The 20207-nt window shown below is 44.3% G+C and overlaps 1 protein-coding gene across 1 annotated transcript in view; it reads right to left on the bottom strand.

The window, feature by feature from the left end:
• The window catches only part of Rab10 (RAB10, member RAS oncogene family), a 54980-nt gene extending 35034 nt beyond the window's left edge, over positions 1 to 19946 (bottom strand). Inside the window, exon 1 of the mRNA XM_052746050.1 lies at positions 19272 to 19946. Within this exon, the coding sequence (XP_052602010.1) occupies positions 19272 to 19398 (127 nt within the window). The 5' untranslated portion in view covers positions 19399 to 19946. The remainder of the gene's footprint in view (positions 1 to 19271) is intronic.
• Between the last annotated feature and the right edge of the window lie 261 nt (positions 19947 to 20207).

Below are 20207 nucleotides of genomic sequence, written 5' to 3'. Positions count from 1 at the left end.
GTCACTCACTGTGTTGCTGGGATAGGTGCTGGTCTCCCATTTTACAGATGAAGAATGGGGCCCACACGAGAGTATTCCTGAACAGCCTTGTAGTAATTGGTTGCATTGAAGGTCCAAATTCTATCAACACGTTAGGACTTTTAAGGTGCAAAAAAAGGGGGGGAACTTACAGAACATTCATGTTAGGTCATTAGAATATATTGGTATCACAGGTGGTCAGAGAAAGTTCCAGTATAAGAACTACAACAGGAGCCGGGTGGTGGTGGCGCACGCCTTTAATCCCAGCACTCGGGAGGCAGAGCCAGAACTCTGTGAGTTCGAGGCCAGCCTGGTCTACAGAGCGAGATCCAGGAAAAGGCGCAAAGCTACACAGAGAAACCCTGTCTCAAAAAACCAAGAAAAGGGGCTGGAGAGATGGCTCAGGGGTTAAGAGCACTGACTGCTCTTCCAGAGGTCCTGAGTTCAATTCCCAGCAACCACATGGTGGCTCACAACCATCTGTAATGAGATCTGGTGCCCTCTTCTGGCCTGCAGTCATACATGTTGTATACATAATAAATAAATAAATAAATAAATCCAAAACAAAAAACAAAAAACAAGAAACAAACAAAAAAAAGAAATACAACAGGAGCTTGTAGCCCTCTCTCTGCATGCTAGGACAGGTTCTATGCTAGTACCTAGTCATGTGTCCAGCAGGCAAGATGTTATTAACTTGTATGTCAGTAACATATAACAGGTTTCCAGGATCTTAAATAAAGTTTTTCCTGTGTCCATTAAAAAAGAAAGAAAGAAAAAGGCCAAGGACGGTGGCTCATGCTTGTAATTCCAACACTCAGGAGGCTGAGTACCACAAAAAGAAGATTTTAAGGCCAACCTGGGTTGAACAGAGAGACCATGTCTAACAGAGAGTGAGGCATGCTGACTCGCCCAGCACTGGAAATGCTCGGGCAGGCACATCATCATGGCTTTGAGGACAGCTGGAGCTACTGAGTGAGACCCTGTCTGGAAAAGGGGAAGAGGGACAGAGAAGAGAGGGGGCTGTTTAAAATTAGCTGGGCTAGATGGCTCAAGAGGATCTGAGGATAATTTGCATTTCCCACATCTACAAAATGCTGCTGTGTTGGTAAAGGCCCCATCTTGTTTTGGTTTTGCTTTTAAGATCCATTGTATCAATTCACTCTGAATTTTAAAAAAAAAATGTATTCTTTTTCACACTTAATAAACAAGATTGGGACCAGAGATTTATCTCCATGGAAGAGTGCTTGTCTCTCATGTACAGGGTGGTCCTGGGTTTGATGGCAGGGAAACATGGAAAGAAGAGGTGTAAAAATAGGCGGTGTTGCATGCTATAATCCCAGGTTTGGGGAAGTAGGGGCAGAACTATCAAGAATTCCAGGCCAATCAAGCTACACAAGATTGCTCCAAGGGAAAAAAAAAATTGAATGAATGAATGAAATCAACCAACCAAGACTAAATGGGTTGAGAAGGACAAATGTTGCCTAAAAGCAAATCATCAACTAACCCAGATTACAGCAAGCTGTGCAATAAAAATTAGCTGACAAAATTCAAGGATATGGGCCAACCTGTAATACTATTTCTGGGAGGATTTCAAATTCTACAAACACCACCAATCAGGCACACCACACCACTGCTTTCAGGAAAACGTTTTCTAAAGAGTCAAGGCTCCAGCATCCATGCCTCCTCACACACACACACACACACAAATTAGAACACATTAACACTGTTTTAATTGTTCACTCCTATAGTTAGCTTTAATGCTTTTTTCAAAGCCAGTGTTGAAGGCCAGTCTCTCAAAGCTTAACAATTCAGATTTTCTACCATCCCTCTCCCCTAATGCCTATGTTTACATCAATGATAAAACCTTCTCAGATTGAGTGTGTGGCTCCTGTAAGCCTGTAATCCCAGCACCAAGGAGGTTGAGACAGAGGATCACTGTGAGTTCAAAGGCTGTCAAGAGTTAGATTGGGGCTGGAGAGATGGCTCAGAGGTTAGGAGTACTGGCTGCTCTTCCAGAGGTCCTGAGTTCAATTCCCAGCAACTACATGGTGGTTCACAACCATCTGTAATGAGATATGGCGCTCTCTTCTGACCTGCAGATATACATGCAGGCAGAACACTATACATAATTAATAAATAAATCTGGCCCATTCGCCAAGGACAGCCTCCCGAAGTCCCCTGCAGCATTACTGGTAATAGTCAAGATACATAAGCAACCTAAGTATCCTCCAATAGACGAATAAGAGAAAATGTGATGTATACACAACAGAACACCATACATCAGTGGTTCTCAATCTATGGATCATGACCCCTGGGGTCAAACAACCCTTTCACAGGGGTTGCCTAAGACTACGGGAAAACACAGATATTTACATTACAATTCATAACAGTTGCAAAATTACAGTAATGAAGTACTAATGAAAATATTTTATGGTTGGGGTCACCATAACATAATGGATATTAAAGAGTCTCAGCATTTGGTAAGGTTTAGAACCACTGCCATACACCATTTAAAAAAAAATTATTCTATCACGTATGGCAATATGGACAGAATTGGAAGAGAAGACATTAGACTCCACGAAGTCAGGCACAGAAAAAGGAATACTATGAGCCAGGCAGTGGGGGCACAAGCCTTTATCTCAGCACTAGGAGGCAGAGGCAGGAGGATCTCTGTGAGTTCAAGGCCAGTCTAGTGTACAGAGCAAGTTCCAAGAGAGCCAGGGATATACAGAGAAACCATATCTTGAAAAGAATAATTTTAAAGGTCAATCTCACAGAATTTCAAGAGCAGAAAAGTGGTTAGTATTAATGAGTGGAAGGAAGAAATGGATTTAAAAAAAGATATTGTTGAAAGAGCATTAAGTTTTGTATAGCCTGGATGTATAAATTTTAGTAATCCACTGTACTGCATAGTGGCAGCAGAAATAATGTATTATGTATAGCAGAATTGCTGCAGATCTTGTATATGTTCTACACACAGCTGCTCAGGGAACAGATGCTAGTACACTATTAAATAATAAATCCTTATAAATATATCTTTTTTAAAAGGAATAGAATTTTAATGTGAGTTTGAGGTGAGTCTGGTCTACAACATGAGTTTCATAACAGCCAGAGCTGTTTTACAGAGAAACTGACTCAAAAATCCGATGACGGATGGATGGATGGACGGACGGACGGACGGATGGATGATAGCAAAAGAATGCCAGCACTCAGGTAGACACACAAGGAAACCAGGAGTTCAAAACCTGCTTGGGCTTGTGAGAAAGGAAAAGGGAGAGAGGAAGGAAAAAGTTCTAGGGCTAGCAAGATGGCTCAGCAGGTAAAGGTACTGATGACCTGGACTCAATAGCCAGAACCTACTTGATGGAAGGAGAAAACCAACTCGCCAAATTGTCCTCTGACCTTCACACTCTCACACTGTAACATCAAACCTCTACCAAAACATTCAGAAATGCCACTGTGCTTGAAAAGAAACTTTTGGAGCCAATGAGATGACTCAACAGGCTAAGAGCACCTGCCATCAAGCCCAGCCACCTGAGTGGGATCCCTAAAACCCACACGGTAGAAAGAACACACTCGGCAAGTTTGTCCTCTGACCTCCAACACACACTGTGGCATACATGCCCATAGACAAATAAACAAACAAACAAAAAGATGCCTAAATAAATAAATATTTAAGTCAAAAAGCAAGGCCAGCCATGGCAGCTCAAGCCTGTGATTCCAGGGCTGTGAAGACTAAGACGTGAATTCAAGGGCCACAAAGTGAGCTCCAAACCTACTTGGGCTACAGAGCGAGACTGAGTCAAGCAGAGCAGTCTGTCTGTAATTCTAGCACTTTGGTAAGTGGTGGAAGATCAGGAGTTCAAGGTCATCCTCAACTACTCACCTACTCAGTGAATTCTGGCCAGCCCAGACATGTGATCTTGTTCAAAACAAAATACAACACACGGGACAGAGGGAGGGAGGGAAGGAGGGGGAGGGAGGGAGGGAGGGAGGGAGGGAGGGAGGGAGGAGGAGGGAGGGAAAGGAAGGATGGAGAGAGGGAAAAATGGGAAGATACAGGATTTTCAAAAATCTACACGTTGTAGAGTATTATTTTAAGGTGTGTTACTTTTGTTTGTGTTGCATTTCTTTAACTCTGTGAAGCTGTGTTACTGTGTCTGTGTAAAACACCTGATGGTCTAATAAAGAACTGAATGGCCAATAGCAAGCCAGGAGAAAGGATAGGCAGGGCTGGCAGGCAGAGAGAATATATAGGAGAAATCTGGGAGGAGGAGATCAAGTAGCCAGAGGAGGAGGAGGACTCCAGGGGCCAACCACCCAGCTACACAGCAAGCCATGGAGTATGAGTAAGATTTACAGAAGTAAGAGAACGGGAAAAGCCCAAAGGCAAAAGGTAGATGGGATAAGTTAAGGAAAGTTGACTAGAAACAAGCCAAGCTAAGGACAGGCATTCATAATTAAGAATAAGACTCCATGCCAGGCGGGGGTGGCTCGTGCCTTTAATCCCAGCACTCTGGAGGCAGAGCCAGGTGGATCTCTGTGAGTTCGAGGCCAGTCTGGTCTACAGAGCAAGGTCCAGGACAGGCACCAAAACTACAGAGAAACCCTGTCTCAGAAAATAAAAAAAAAATAAAATAAAAATAAGGCTCTATGTGTGATTTACTTGAAAGCTGGTGGCAGCCCCCCAAGAAGAGCAAAAAACAACAACACTACACCTAGTGTCTCACTTAAGAGAGGTAAAATTGTTATTATGATTGCATAAAGGTAAATTAACTTAACACTTGCCTTTTATAAGCAAATATTTACTAGGTTTTAAATCAGCCAAAATCAAGAATTAGTTGTCTTACCATTTAAAGCCAAATGATATAATATAGAGGTTCTACTGTAATCCTGACAGATTATGAAGTTACTGAGCCATTTGTTGTTGGGTATCTTATAAAAATAATGTATCGAAGGGGCTGGAGAGATGGCTCAGTGGTTAAGAGCACTGGCTGCTCTTCCAGAGGTCCTGGGTTCAATTCCCAGCACTCAATGGCAGTTCACAGCTGTCTATAACTCCAGTCCCCAGGGATCTGACACCTTCACACCAATGCACATAAAATAAAATAAATTTTTTAAAATGTACCAAGAGCTTAAGACTGAAATTAAAGACTATAGTCACACTCTGTTCAAAAAGCAAAAATATCCTACAAGTACCAAGTAACTAGGTAAAAAACTAGGCATTTAAGTGAATGTTTCCTTAAATGTCACAGTTATAGACAGCAGTTGAAACTTCTGATTCCCTACAACATTCATCTGATTATCCTAAATAACATTATTACTATTATCTTGAGAGTAATCTGGGTGTTAACAAAATCAATAGTGAAATACTATCCCTGGCTGGGAGTGTAGTTCAGGTGGCAGAATTCCTCTTTCTTTTTTTAAATCATTTATTTATTTTTATCTTATGTGCATTGGTGTTTTGCATATATATTATATATATATAATATATATATATATTATATATATATATATCTGTGTGAGGATATCAGATCTCCTGGAGTTACAGACAGTTGTGAGCTGCCATGTGGATGCTGGAACTTGAATCCAGGTCCTCTGGAAGAGCAGCCAGTGCTTTTAACCATCTCTCCAGCCCAGGCAGAGTACTTCTTGCCTAACAAGCAGGAAGCCCTGGGTTCAATCCCCAATAATACATAAACTGAGCATTGAGGTACATGTAAAGTGGAAGCAGGAATATGAGGAATTCATTGATATCAATAAAAGGCCAACGTGTGACATAACCTGTCTCAAAAAAATTACATAAAATCTAACACAATAGATGCTGTGAGTCCAAACGTAGAGTCATGGGCTGAGGAAACGGCTCTGTCTGGAAAGGGTTTACCTCAAAAGCATGAGGACCTGAGTTTAGTGCCTAGAACCACTTAAGACTACCAGGCATGGCGGCACTGTAATCCCAACACTGGGGTGCAGAAACAAGATTCTTGAACTTGTGGGCCCACCCATTTAGCCAAATTGGTGAGCTCCAGGCCAATGAGGGACTCTGTCTAAAAGGAGATAGATGGTGTTTCTGAGAATGTCACCAGACTGCTCTCTGGTGTACACACACACACACACACACACACACACACACACACACACACACACACCCTGCTTCAAAAAAATAAAAGGAATCATTTAAAATTATCTCAAATTCCAACTGACAGAAAAGCTGATTTCATACTCCCTTCTCTCCAAACACTAAAACAAAATAAGAATTATAAATTCCATCTTCATTTCAATAACTAGATACTGCAACTCTAAAGGGATCAGGACCAGCTGAAGATAGCAACTAGGAACACACCAATTCATGCCTTAGAACCCTAGAAAGGTTTAACACCAGGAGAATGGGTCTTGGATGCACAGTGGGGCTTGATTAAAGGTCTATACAAAGACATCGTCGCAGCCTCCGCTCTCATAGCCAGATGCCATCAGTGCTCAAGATTCAGTGGGAATCTCAGTGGCTGTTCACTAGGACAGCAAAAACACACACACTATCAATTAGGACAACAGATGCAGTGCAATGTGGAGATAAGACTGAAACAGGGAAGCTCTCTTTCTGCTCTAAATTTACTTATTTTTAATTATGTGTGTGTGGGAGGAGAGGTATGTGCACATGAGTGTGAGTGCTCAAGAAAGTGGGAAGCTTCAGATCCCTTCTGAGCAGGAGTTACAAGAGATTGTAAGCTGCCCTGCGTGAGTGCTGGGAACCAAACATGGGTCCTCTAGAAGTAGGATAAGCATGCTTAACCACTGAGCCATCTCTCCAGCTGACTTAAAAAAAGACTAAATATCCTGAAATTTAAGCTAACCTTACACCCATTTCCCAAATGTCTTTAAATGCTCCATCAGTTTATACCTTCCTCTCCACGCCACAGACAGGTGATTTGAGGGTCATTCTCTGGAAAAATGCAATTGCTCCATCAACCAGGCCCACAAAGCTGGAGCATGGTGACAGGTACATGCCTGTAATCTTAGCACTTAGGAGTAAGAGGCAGGAGGATCAACACCAATTCAAGACAAATAGGCACTGCATGGTGAGACTGTCTCAAAAAACAAGCAAGCAAAACAAAGGAAAGCCCTATAGATTTAAGTTCTAGATGCACTCCCAGACTTTAGAATATGTTCACTGTTCATCCTGTGAACATCTCAGCGTCCATGACTAAAGACTAAAGATTAATGGGACTGCAAGTATCTCCCTGCCCCACCTTTTTTTTTTGAAACACCCTCTCACTATATATCCCTGGATGGCCTTGAATTCACCTGCCTCCTGAGCGCTGAAATCAAAGGTGTTCGATACCATGTCCCGTCGGCAAATATTTTTGTTGGGGGTGAAGGGAGGAAGTTAACTGGGAACTGAACCTAGTGCCGAACATGCTAAGCAAGTTCTCCTATCATCCAAAGACATGCCTACCGTTTTTACTTTTATTTTGAGGCAGAGTCCCACTAAGCTGTCTGAGTTGGCCTTAAACTTCCTAAATAACTGAGATTACAGGTCTGCACCACCAGCTGCAAATTATCTTTTAAACAATACATTCTTTTTAAATTCTTGAACCTTATTATGTGCACATGCACACACACCTGTGGGAATCACGTCTCTCATTCCACAATGTGGGTCCCAGAGATCAACTTGGGAATCAGGCTTGGCAGCAAGTACCTACTGACTTGTGACCCCATCACTGGGAGCTTCCAAGCAAGTTCAAGGCCAGCTTCCAAGCAAGTTCAAGGCCATTCTAGCCTTCCTAAGACCCTGTTAAGGAAAGAAGGGAAGGAAGAAGGGAGGGAGAGAAGGAAGGAAACAAAAAGGAAAGGCCAGGCCAGGAGTTACTGAAGTTGAAAACAGAAGCTGGATATAACGGGGCATGACGTAATGCTACTACAACGTGGGAGTTCAAAGTCATCCTTGGGCTTCATAGCCAGTTCAAGACCAGTCTGGACTACAGAGAGAAAGAGAGAAATCAAGTGAGCAAGAGACAACATGACAGATCCAGACCCAGATCTCTTCAATAGAAAAAATTTTAAAGACAGCCAATTATAATGGCACAAGTCTGTAATCTGGAGGCTGAGGTTTAAGGAAAGAGGAGAGAGAAAAAACAAAACAAAACAAAACAAAAAAACAGGGCTAAAAGATAAGGTTGAGGAAATTTCCCAGGCAGTAGAACAAATCAACAATATTGGAAAATAAAAACTAAGACAATCCATGGAGTCAATATCCAGTTAAAAAGACAATAGAAAATAAAGAGAAGAAAAAATGCAACACGAAATCCAGTGAAGAACCCAAAAAGACACTCATGTACCTAGAACAAGACATTTTAAAAGAAACAGTGTCCGCCAAGCTAGAACTGAAACTTCTAACGGGAACTGGAAGGACTCTTAAATCCCAAGACTTTCAAAAACAAGCTCGACCCCTAACCAAGAAGGAATCAGAAAGCTGCTCAAACTATAGCACCATCCAAAGCTGGAAAACAGACAACGTTCCAACCTAGACTCCCCAACACTCGGGTGAACCAAAGGGAAGAATGAAAACACCGCCATGGGACTAGAGGCATGTCTCCATGGTAGAAACCCGGGCCGCAGCTCCATCATACAAGGCCAGCAGCACTTAAAAAACCCGTCTGCCGCGAGCTGTCTCACAAACTTCCCTTCATATGCAGCTTTTCTGCAAGAAGCTGCTTGAGGAGGACAGGCTTCACGGGAGAACATTCAGCAAAAACAAGACTGCCTGTCACACACAGGAGCAGGCCTGGGGTGCCAGCCTAATTAACAACCAGCCTGTGACTTCGAGAAGAGGTCTAGACTGGAGATAGCCAGGAATCAAAAGATTATCTCTCTGCTGGCTTGACTGTGAGGAAACTCAGAGGTTACTGAGGATATAGGGAGCCTAGAAACAGCTAAACGGTAATTAGTCAAATAAAGATAATTTTTAACTAGGAAGAAATGGGGGAGGCACAAGACAGCTCAGTGGATGAACATGCTTGCTGAGCAAGCCTGACAACCTAAATTCAATCCCTGGAAGCCACCTGAAAGTCGGAGGAAAAAACTGGCTCCACAAAGCTGTCCTCTGGCCTCCATATGCATGCCACCACACACACACACACACACACACACACACACACACACACACACACACACAACACACAGAGACAGAGAAAGAGAGACTGTGCATGTCCAAATAATCAATTAAAAAAAATTTACAATGAAAGACAAAGAAGGGTGTGAAGATTGTAGGAACCCGAGGGAGTCCATTTCTGCAGAGAACGGCATCTGCCGGACATGATGGACAGGACAGCACAGCTGCACACATGCTGGGACTACACGTACAAAACCAAAACCTTGCTCCATCTCCAGGCAGACAGAAGCCCAGCACGGAGGGGAGTGGGGGGAGGTGGGCACGCAGAAGCAGGTCATGGCTGCTGGGGAAGGAAACTCGGTTTTCTTTAGGGATGGATGGTCCAGTGCTCCTACACTCAGCACGTACAGACAGCACTTAATGAACTCAGGAGAATTAAAAAAGAGGTTAACATGTGAAGTTGAGAGGGGTAAGCTGGAAGGGGCTGGGGAGGAACTGAAGGGAGGAATATGGAGGATGGATGTGATTCAAACACATATGCTTATATGAATAATAAACCCTGTAAAACAATAATAACGGAACTTACAATCAAAGGAGCTGGAAACATTGCTAGCTCAGAGTTAAGAGCACTTGTCACCTTGAAGAGGACCCAGGTTCAGTTCCTAGTACCTACATGGTAGATCACAAACCACCTACGACTCCAGTTCTCAGGGATCTGACACCCTATTCAGGTTTATGTAGGCACCAGGCACACATGTGGTGCCCACACATGCAGGCACTCACACATACACATGAAATAAATAAATCTTTTTTTTTTTTTTTTTAATTAAAATTAAGCCGGTGTAGTGGCTTACGCCTTTAATCCCAGCACTCGGGAGGCAGAGGCAGGTGGATCTCTGGGAGTTCCAGGCCAGCCTGGTCTACAGAGTGAGTTCCAGGATAGGCTCCAAAGTTACACAGAGAAACCCTGTCTCAAAAAAAAAAAAAAAAAAAAAAAGACTATATGTGAAGCCACAATATCTTAATAAAATTTTCAATGAAAACCGTGGGTAAGCATTGCTACTGATAAGAAACAAACAAATCAACAGTATCTTCTGTTCCAAGTCTGATGCATTGTACCTCTTCTAATCTTCTAATGTTTTGTAACCTTGGGTGCTCAGTTCTGCATCATACTGGAAACACAGCACTCCATCACCAATAGCTCTTTTCATTAAAAAACGTAATTTTTCATCACTGTAAAGTATAAACACCAGTTATCCATGCTTGCAACCCAAAATATATGACAACGTCATCAAAGAAAACTTTTTTCTCATTCTCATGTGGACCCTCCTGCTTCCACCTCCCAAGTGTTGGAGCACACATGCACCGCCATGCCCTTATGAGTTCCCTGCACAGTAGACCAGCACACTATCTGCCAAAGGAACACAGACATTTCCAGCTCCACTTCATTTTTTTCTCCTCTACCATTATTCTTTCAAATTCCTTTCCTCACCAACTCCAACTTAAGAAATTTTGTTTAACTTACTTTGGTTTTTGAAACAAGGTCTTGCCCTGTAGTCCTGGCTGGCCTCAAACCTATTAATTACACAAAGCAAGCTGACCTCAAACTTCCAGCATTTCTCCTGCCTCTGCCTCCCTGGTACTGGGGTTACAGGCGTACAGAAAGGCACAGCCACCTCCACATTTACAAGACTTGTTCTTACCAGTTGTACAGGTTCAAACACACTGCCCCAACCTCAGTGTCCCTTCTCACTCTTTCAAACTCCTCCTTCACGACTTAACCATCTTCCTGAGTGGTTCCCTCATGTACATCTATGGCTAAGAACACAATCTGTACTTTGTGCTCAATAAACAGTCTCCTTTGTAAATCAAGACTGAGCAGCCTCTACCACAGCACTGCCTGGGCAACCTTGTACTCTTTCAAGTTGAAACAGATCACCAATATTTCTCCTCCATTTTTTCCCCCGCCTCCAAGTCACATGAAAGTATCAGTAGTTTCATTCAAATACTTCACACAGCATTCTATCCCATAATCCTTGAAGAGAACAACTCTCTTTAATGTTATCACCTCTGCTCTATCAAGCTCTGGACTACTCTATCACACAAAGGACAAATAATCCAAGTGGAAACATTGCCCCTCCTAAGTAACCTCACTCTTCAAATTGAAACTAATGAGTGGAAGTACCCTACCCCACCAATAGTTGGGGGTGGGAACAATGTAACAATGAAATTCTCAGAATGAGCAGCACAGACACGAACAAAGCCCTGAAATAGTGAAACGCATTTACTGAAGGTTCCTCTTTTCTCACCAGCCACTGTTAGCATTAGCTGTCATCTGGAACAGAAGGGGCTTTCTATGACCAAATGCTCTTTTAGAGCACCGGTCAAATGTTTCAACAGTCTTGTAGGTTGTTTGGTAGGGAGTGTCACATGTCACAAAATTTACCATTTTCGCCACTTGTAAAAACTGAACTTAGGTTGGGCTTGGTGTTGCAATCCTGCAGTCTCAGCCGAAAGGGAGGCAGAGACCGGAGGATCACAGTGCCCCTTTCACCTCCAACACTTACTCAACATTTCAAACAAAAAATTCTATGGCCATTAACCATTAACTCTACATACGTCTGCCACTGACATCCTGGTAATCCCCATTCCATTTTCTCTATATGTCTGTATGCTCTAAGTACCTGATGTCCTCTTACATCTGACTTACTTTATGTTGTTTTGTTTTATTGAGGCAGAGTCTCTCTTCCATGGCCCTGGCTGTCCAAGAACTCACTATGTAGGCCGGGCTGGCCATACATTCACAGAGTTCTACCTGCCTCTGCCTCTGGAGTGCTGGGATTAAAGGTGTGAACCACCACACTGGCTATTTTTATGTTTTTGGTATAGTACTTAGCAGAATTTCATTATTTTTCAAGGATGAATAATCCATGGCATGCATACACATTTTATTTATTAATCATCCATCCATCAATGGGCTTTGAGTTATTTATGCTTTTGGGCTACTGTATATAATGCTCCTACAAACACTGGCATACAACCATCTGTGAGTCCCTACTTTAAACTCTTTGAATAGGACTCGCTTAGCATGCACAAGGCCCTGGGGGTCAGAGTTCCAGCACAATTTTTAAAAATTGCTTTGAACTGTATTGGGTATAACTTAGAAGGAGATTTACTAGATCATATTCTTCTTGTTGTCCTTTAAAAAATAAAAATAGGGGGCTGGAGAGATGGCTCAGAGATTAAGAGCACTGGCTGCTCTTCCAGAGGCCCCAGGTTCAATTCCCAGCACCCACATGGCAGCTCACAACTGTCTGTAGCTCCAACTCCAGGGGATCCAGCACCCTCACACAAGCATACATGTAGGCAAAACACCAATTCACACAAAATAAAAATAAATAAATTTTAAAAACAAAAGTAAAAAATAAAAACAGGTTCTATAACCTAGGCTAGTTTCAAACTCCCTATATAGCCAAGGATGACCTTGAACTTCTGATCCCTTTGCCTCTTCCTTTTTTTGAGCACTGGGACTAGAGGTGTGCCTCACCACCCACCCTCAGTTTATGAGGTGCTGTGGGTTAAACCAAGGGCCTATGAGCTGGGGAGCATTCCACCAACCCAGCCAGGTGTGCAAGTCCCTTTTCTGCTGTATTTTCTTCAGAGGATCATTGTAGCCCAGGCTGACCTTGAACACACAGCAATCCTCCTGCTGCAGCCTCGTGAGTCTGGGGTTATAGTCATGAGCCATAACACCAGGCTCACATATTCAATTTTAGAAAAACTCCTATGCTATTTCCGACAGTGGCCATACTATTTGAAGTCCCAGCAACATGTTCCAAATGCTCCATATCTTCAATACTTGCTTTTGTTTCTGTGGGGTACTGTAAGAATAGTCATTTATTCTCTCATATACCCCCACATGTGTGGATTACGTTCCTGAGCCTCACACATGCTAAGCACCCTACATTCCCGGCCCTCCTTTTTAAAATTTTGAACAAGTTCTCACTAACTTGCTCAGGATGGTCTTGCTCTGTAGACTAGACAGGCCTTGAACCTGAAATCCTCCTGCCTCAGCCTCCCATGTAGCTGGGATTACAGGCCTGTGCCACCATGGTCTAATAGAGAATAGCCATTCAATGACTGTAAGACAACATCTCACTGTTGCTTTGACTTGTGTCTCTTTAATTATTAATGACGCTGAGCATCTTTTCACGTGCTTATAAGCCAGTTGTGCATTTTTTACATGGTATTAATCCATCCTAAAAGCACATGCCTCAATGAGAAAAATTCCTTAGGCATTCTGGCATTCCTGCAGCATGCGTCTGAGTATCATCACTGCACAGCTCTTACATGGTTTTTATGACAAAGGTTTGGCTCATTTCTCTAAAAAGCAAACACTATATAAAATGGGGTCAGCTGAATTTCATTAACTCTTTTGTTGTCTTCCTTTTGTTTGGGAAGGTGGTGTCTTATTTTGTAGTACAGGCTAGCCTGGAACATGCTACATAAACCAAGCTGGTTTCAATTAGCAGTAATTCTCTTGCCTCTGTCCTGAGCAATACAGGATTGTGCCAACATGTCCAATTTATCCCTGGACAGCCTGGAATCATCCATGTAGATCAGGATGGCCTCAAACTTACTTACATCCTCTGCCTTCTGAGGATGTACTGGGATTACAGGCATATGCCACCACAAATCAACTGATTCTTAGGGGTTAATAATTTCTATTTATTGACTTGACTCTGTCTGTGTGTGTGTGTGTGTGTGTGTGTGTGTGTGTGTGTGTGTTCAGGCACATACTCAAGAGTCAAAGCACACATGCAGAGGTCAGAGGAAGACTTGAGATCTGAACTCTCCTTCTACCAAGTGGGTCACAGGGATCAAACTCAGGTCACCAGGCTTGGTTCAAGTACCCTACCTGTTGAGCCCCTTGCTGGCCCAATCAACAAGTCTTTAATCAGGTTAGTGGAATCAACTTACTCTTCCAAAGCTTAGCTAATGCACTCAGATAATAAAGACACTACACCTCTCTCAGAGGCAAGTCTGTATCAATTTAAATTCTTACATGGGGGCCAGGGACTACATTATTCAGTGAAGATACTGTCCTTGGGGGGTGGGGGGGGGGTGGGGGGAGGATTAAGGACCAAGTGATAGCACAAGCAGTGAAAACAACACATTAAGAATGTGTGTTTTAGCCGGGCGGTGGTGGCGCACGCCTTTAATCCCAGCACTCGGGAGGCAGAGCCAGGTGGATCTCTGTGAGTTCGAGGCCAGCCTGGACTACCAAGTGAGTTCCAGAAAAGGCGCAAAGCTACACAGAGAAACCCTGTCTCCAAAAAACCAAAAAAAAAAAAAAAAAAAAAAGAATGTGTGTTTTAGCCGGGCGGTGGTGCCACAGGCCTTTAATCCCAGCACTCGGGGGGCAGAGCCAGGCAGATCTCTGTGAGTTCGAGGCCAGCCTGGTCTCCAAAGCGAGTTCCAGGAAAAGCGCAAAGCTACACAGAGAAACCCTGTCTCGAAAAAACCAAAAAAAAAAAAAAGAATGTGTGTTTTAGCTGGGCGGTTTTAGCTGGGCGGTGGTGGCGCACGCCTTTAATCCCAGCACTCGGGAGGCAGAGCCAGGCGGATCTCTGTGAGATCGAGGCCAGCCTGGGCTACCAAATGAGTTCCAGGAAAGGCGCAAAGCTACAAAGAGAAACCCTGTCTCGAAAAACCAAAAAAAAAAAAAAGAAAAAAAGAATGTGTGTTTTGCCAGGCAATGGTGGCACACACCTTTAATCCCAGTACTAGGAGGCAAAGAGAGGCAAATCTCTGAGTTCAAAGTCATCCTGGTCTACAGAGTGAGTTCCAGGACACCAGGGCTACATGGAGAGAGACCGTGTTGAAAACCAAAACAAAACAAAACAAAGGAATGTGTGCTTTAAGAACAAGTTCATGCTACTATACTATCATAGAGTAATGCTTTCCAGAGCTTATATTACCAAGAAATTATGGTCAAATCAACTTGTGAAATTTGCACTTCCAGAACCAGTAACTTTCTTAATTACTTTCCAAACAATCATTGAATTTCTAAGACCAGTTTTGGCCTAAAATGCTTGATGCACAAGCAGAAGTACCTGCGTGCAGATTCCCAGCATCCAGTACAAAGCCAGCATGGCACCAGGGAACCCCAGCACTGGGAAACTGACAGGAGGATCTCTGGGGCTTGTGGCCAGTCATTCTGACCAATCGGCGAGCTCAGGGTTCAATCAGAGAACCCATTTCAAAAAGTGAAGCAAGCACAACAGAGTCACACCTGACCTCATCCTCTGGCCTCCATCTTCACCACACACACATACACACACACACACACACACACACACACACACACACACACACACTACTCAATTATTCAAACAGCTAATATTTACTCTTAAGTAAAATCTGATCCCAATTTACTTTGTAATACTCAGAAAGCAAATGAGAAGTGTGTTCTATATAAAGAGAGCTCATTGTACTATCTTATCTCCCTCCTACCTGTGCTCATTATGCATCACCTACCTCCTTTAGGTGCTTAGCACTTACTGGCAAAAAAGCACAGACCCCTGCCCCATGTAACTTATTATTCAAATGATCTTAGATTCACTTTTTTGCTGTTGTTTGTGAATGGTCTTGCTATTTGAACCTGTGATCCTCCTGCCTCAGCCTCTCAAGTTTTGGAATTAGAGGCATGAGCCACCACATCACACCCAACTGTGACTTGAGATTCACTTTGCAGTTGGTTAAATGTGAAACATACTAGTAATTTTTTTCAAGTTTCAATAAATCTAATCATAAAAACATACATGATCTCTAATATGAATATGTAAGAATTGAAAGTATACAGAAAAGCAAAACAATAGTCCTGGTGAGCACTCTAACAACCATTGACCTATAAAATGCCTTCCTTCAGAGTCAGCCAGTAAGAAGCTAGTGACCAGCCGGGCAGTGGTGGCGCACACCTTTAATCCCAGCACTCGGGAGGCGGAGGCAGAGGCAGGCGGATCTGTGAGTTCGAGGCCAACCTGGGCTACAGAGTGAGTCCCAGGAAAGGCGCAAAGCTACACAGAGAAACCCTGTCTCGAAAAAATACAAAACAAAACAAAAACAAACAAACAAAAAAAGCTAATGACCCTGCCTGGAACATGAGGGGCTGCCTTACTTGTCGTCTGGTCCTTCAGAACGGTTGTAAGGTGACTACTTCTTCACAGTTGCAGGTGTGGAGGCTCAGCTTATATCACAGTGGTGAATGCCCACCCAGAGGAGGAGACAAGACTCTGGACCACTGATAATACTTAATAGTTTAAATGTCCTAAAAGTGATAAACATTCGAAGTATCTCTAGCTATCTGTATATCAATTGGCTACTTTTCTGTTGTTTAGACATACACTGTCACTATAGTGGCCAGTAGTCACATCTAGCAACCAAACAACTGAAATATGCTAATATAAATTGAGATGAGTGGCCTATACAGCCCATTCTCCCACACTAGAGAAAAGCAATGTAAAATATCTGTTTGAAACAGACTGCATAAAAGTACATCTTTGATGAGTTAAAGTATATTATTAAATTTTTCTCTTGTGACTACTAAAGCTTAATTACATGGGTAGCTCACATTTCTTTCAGACAGCACTCTTTTAAGACAGTAGAAGAATTAGAAATCTTGGGCTGGAGAGGTGGATCAGAGGTTAAGAGCAGTGACTGCTCTTCCAGAGGTCCTGAGTTCAATCCCCAGCAACCACATGGTGGCTCACAACCATCTATAGTGCTCTCTTCTGGCCTGAGACATACATGCAGGCAGAACATTGTATACATAATAAATACATTTAAAAAAAAATTAGAAATCTCTGCACACATGAATGTGTTTGAGCTGGACTCTTGAATTGTCAGAATTGTGTTCATTTTCTCAGGCTACTTTATTCAACATCTCATATCAAAACATCAAATGTTTTTATATCAAGATGTGTAAAAGTCAGAGGTTACAGTAAAATTATTTAGCAGAGCACCAACAAATATTTAAGTGCCGTTATGTACAGGACACATTCAATCCATAAAGCAACACACTCTGCCACACACCAGTAACACAAAGGCCATAAATTCTGCACAAATCTGTACTGTGCTCCTACAAAATACCTGCCCCGTTGCTAAGTGCTTTCCTTCCCACGACCTATAAAATCCTCATACGGACCATGGTAGATACTTTGACACAATTTAATACTATTTTAAGACATTGTAACCAAAGTTGCAGTTAGTAACCTGTGGAGCCAGGATTCCGACACAACAGGTTACATTTGAAACAACAAAGACGGATGGATCAGGACTGGAGATGCGGCTCAGCAGCTTGCCAAGCAGGAGGCTTCTTCAATCTCCAGTACCTGGGGACAGAGAGCTGGAGAGCTGAGGATCACCTTTCACTTAAAAACTTGGCTTCCTACTTTCCACCTCACCCTTCCCGATGGCAGGTTTTCAAAACCTGACCACACATTAAATTCTCTCTCTCAGAAAGGCTGACTCCCCTCTGACCCAATTCATACTTGTCTTTCAGGCTTCGTTTTAAACTGTCCACGCAAAGCTCCTCAGACTCCCCATAATTCAGACTAGTCCCTTTCCTTCCTCTCCTCACTGGAGAACTTTGCACACTACCGTGACTGTCTTCATCAGAACAGTCAAGGGGTCTATTGTATCCACCACTTAAATTCCCAATACCTTTAACAGTGCCGAGCGTTGGGTTCTCAATAAATATTTGCTGATCTAACCACCTGACTCACCCAGGTACACCTCAAAGCAAACTCTGGGGCCCTAAGTGCTAACCCACAAAGCAGAGGGCAAGTTTAAGCTTCCTGACATTTTGACAGTCCCTCCCACCAGTAAGGCAAAACAACCTGTTTTAAATAAAAACTTGTTCACTTTAGTGTCAGTATAACTGGTTTTATACGAAGAAGTTTAAGTTACTGATAAACACCTGTCACAAGGAAATCCAAGCCGATTTCAGTAATAGTATAAATTGGTTAAAATCAGTTTGATTTCCACAATTCTTAAGAGTTGAAAAACCACTACAGCTGCTTCTCTAAATAATCTCATCATGAAATGAGTTACACTTATCACAAGTTTTCCTGCACTGCCCTAATACTGGAGCTGACGTCCAAAAATGATAGACACAGGATACTTCAAAAAACTGGGGGCGGCAGTGGGGGGGGGGGATGTTTCATGTACAGTTATTTTGAGAAAAGTAATATTGGTGCCAGAGTCAAAACGACTTTCTTGGAACCTTCCCTTTTCATGTCCGAAACAGGAAACCCATTTAAAAGGTCAACCGCCCCCTCTCAGCTTTTACTTCCACACCAAGTAATTCCTAAATATGTGGTAAAAGTACATCAGGAGTCCTTAGGGCCACGACCGGCGAAACATTTTCCTGCAAATTCTAGCGTCAAGTCAAACACAAGAACTCGACTTGATTCCATCGGACGGAAGACAGAACCCGACCATCTATCTCCCTCAGACTCCTGCTTCTGTTGAGGTCTTGAAAAAGCACTGTGAGCCAATCACGCCAGATTCCCACCCCAAGCACGAAGAGCCTCCAATTGTTTGACACATCAATGGTTTAGTCAAGAGAGCCAACTCACTTCCCCCCCCCCCCCCGCCGCCCCTCTCATTTTCCTTAATGATTCTGCGACTCTCAAGTTTACTCCAAGTTACAGCCAGATGGAATATTCTCCGCGACCCCACATATAAATTCGGGCCTTTACCACACAGCCAGTTAACGCTTCGGTCTCAACCACTGAAATCTGCCTATTACAAATATCACATCCACTAACTTCACTCGATTATGGAAAGGCCAGTCAAGTTACTTAAAGAAACAGGATCCTGGAACGCTGCTAAATGCTGCCTATTTTGTGCCAGCAGGCAGCGAACAGAGAAGGAGACTTGAAAAGCCAAGACCGGATGGAAAGCATGGGAAGACCCCGCCCCAGTAAGCGCTATTCCGATTCCAACAGTAACTTAGGTCTGTCGTCTGGAATCGGAATCACTGGAACAAAGGCGTAAATTCCGGGAAGCAAGATGTCTCGAATAAAAGAAAAAGGCTCGCGGCTGCAGAGCCCCCACACCATCCTCCCACAGGTCTTACCTATGGTGGAAATAAAGGTGGTGTTGAAGGCATCATCCGAAAAACGAAAAAGGACGCAGGTCTTGCCCACTCCCGAGTCCCCGATCAGGAGCAGCTTGAAAAGCAGGTCGTACGTCTTCTTCGCCATTGGGAGGAGCGGCTCGGGCGCTCGCCGCCGGTAGCCCCAAGGGATCGGTGCTGCTCACTACGGCCAACTCCTCACCCGGGCGTTCTGGGGCCGCAGCAGCGGGGAAGCGTATGCCCGGGAGAAAGCTGCTCTCGAGGCCGAGCGGGAGACCTTCCGAACGGCCTCGTCGAGGGAGCCCCGACGGTGGCGGCGCCCGTGCCTCCGAGGGGCGGCGCCCGCGGCTCCGCAGCCTCTCCCAGCCGCTCCGCCCGGTTCCGGGGAGTCGGTCGGGACAAAATGGCCTCCCCTCCCCCCTCAGCGCGGCTCGGCCGGGACGCTCCCACGGGCGGGCGAGCGAGCTCGACGTCGAGGGAGCGCGGCGGGCTTGAACAGGGCCTCCGCCCGGAGCACCGACTCCGCGCTAGGACCCGGGCGAGGGCAGCGAAGGAGGTCTCGCGAGCCGACGAGCCCTGCTACATAACCCCAGGAAGCCGAGCCGCCCCGGCCAGAGCCACCTTTTTCCCCGTGCCCTCTCACGCCGGCGTGCGCGCTGCCTGAGACGCACGCAAGGACGTACACCCGCCCTTCTCTCCTCGCGCCCTCGCCCCCTGCGGCCCGCTTCTGCGCACGCGCGCGGGAGGGCGTGTAGGGCACGCGGAGGTGGGACCAGAGAGGGCGAGGCCGCGGGCGCGCTCCCTGCCGCCTTCTGATTGGGTCGGCAGCAGACGGACACGCCCCGCGAGGGGGCGCGGCCTGGGAACTGCGCAGGCGCACTACGGCCGTGTAGCCCCTGCCCCCCCCCACCTCCCTACACCTTGCCTTTTCCGGGG

The sequence above is a fragment of the Peromyscus californicus genome, unplaced genomic scaffold (assembly GCF_007827085.1).
Source record: "Peromyscus californicus insignis strain IS unplaced genomic scaffold, ASM782708v3 Scaffold_1__1_contigs__length_55948999, whole genome shotgun sequence".
Taxonomy (NCBI): Eukaryota; Metazoa; Chordata; class Mammalia; order Rodentia; family Cricetidae; genus Peromyscus; species Peromyscus californicus.
Note: the sequence above shows the minus strand (reverse complement) of the source record. Positions and strands in the feature narration are given on the sequence as shown.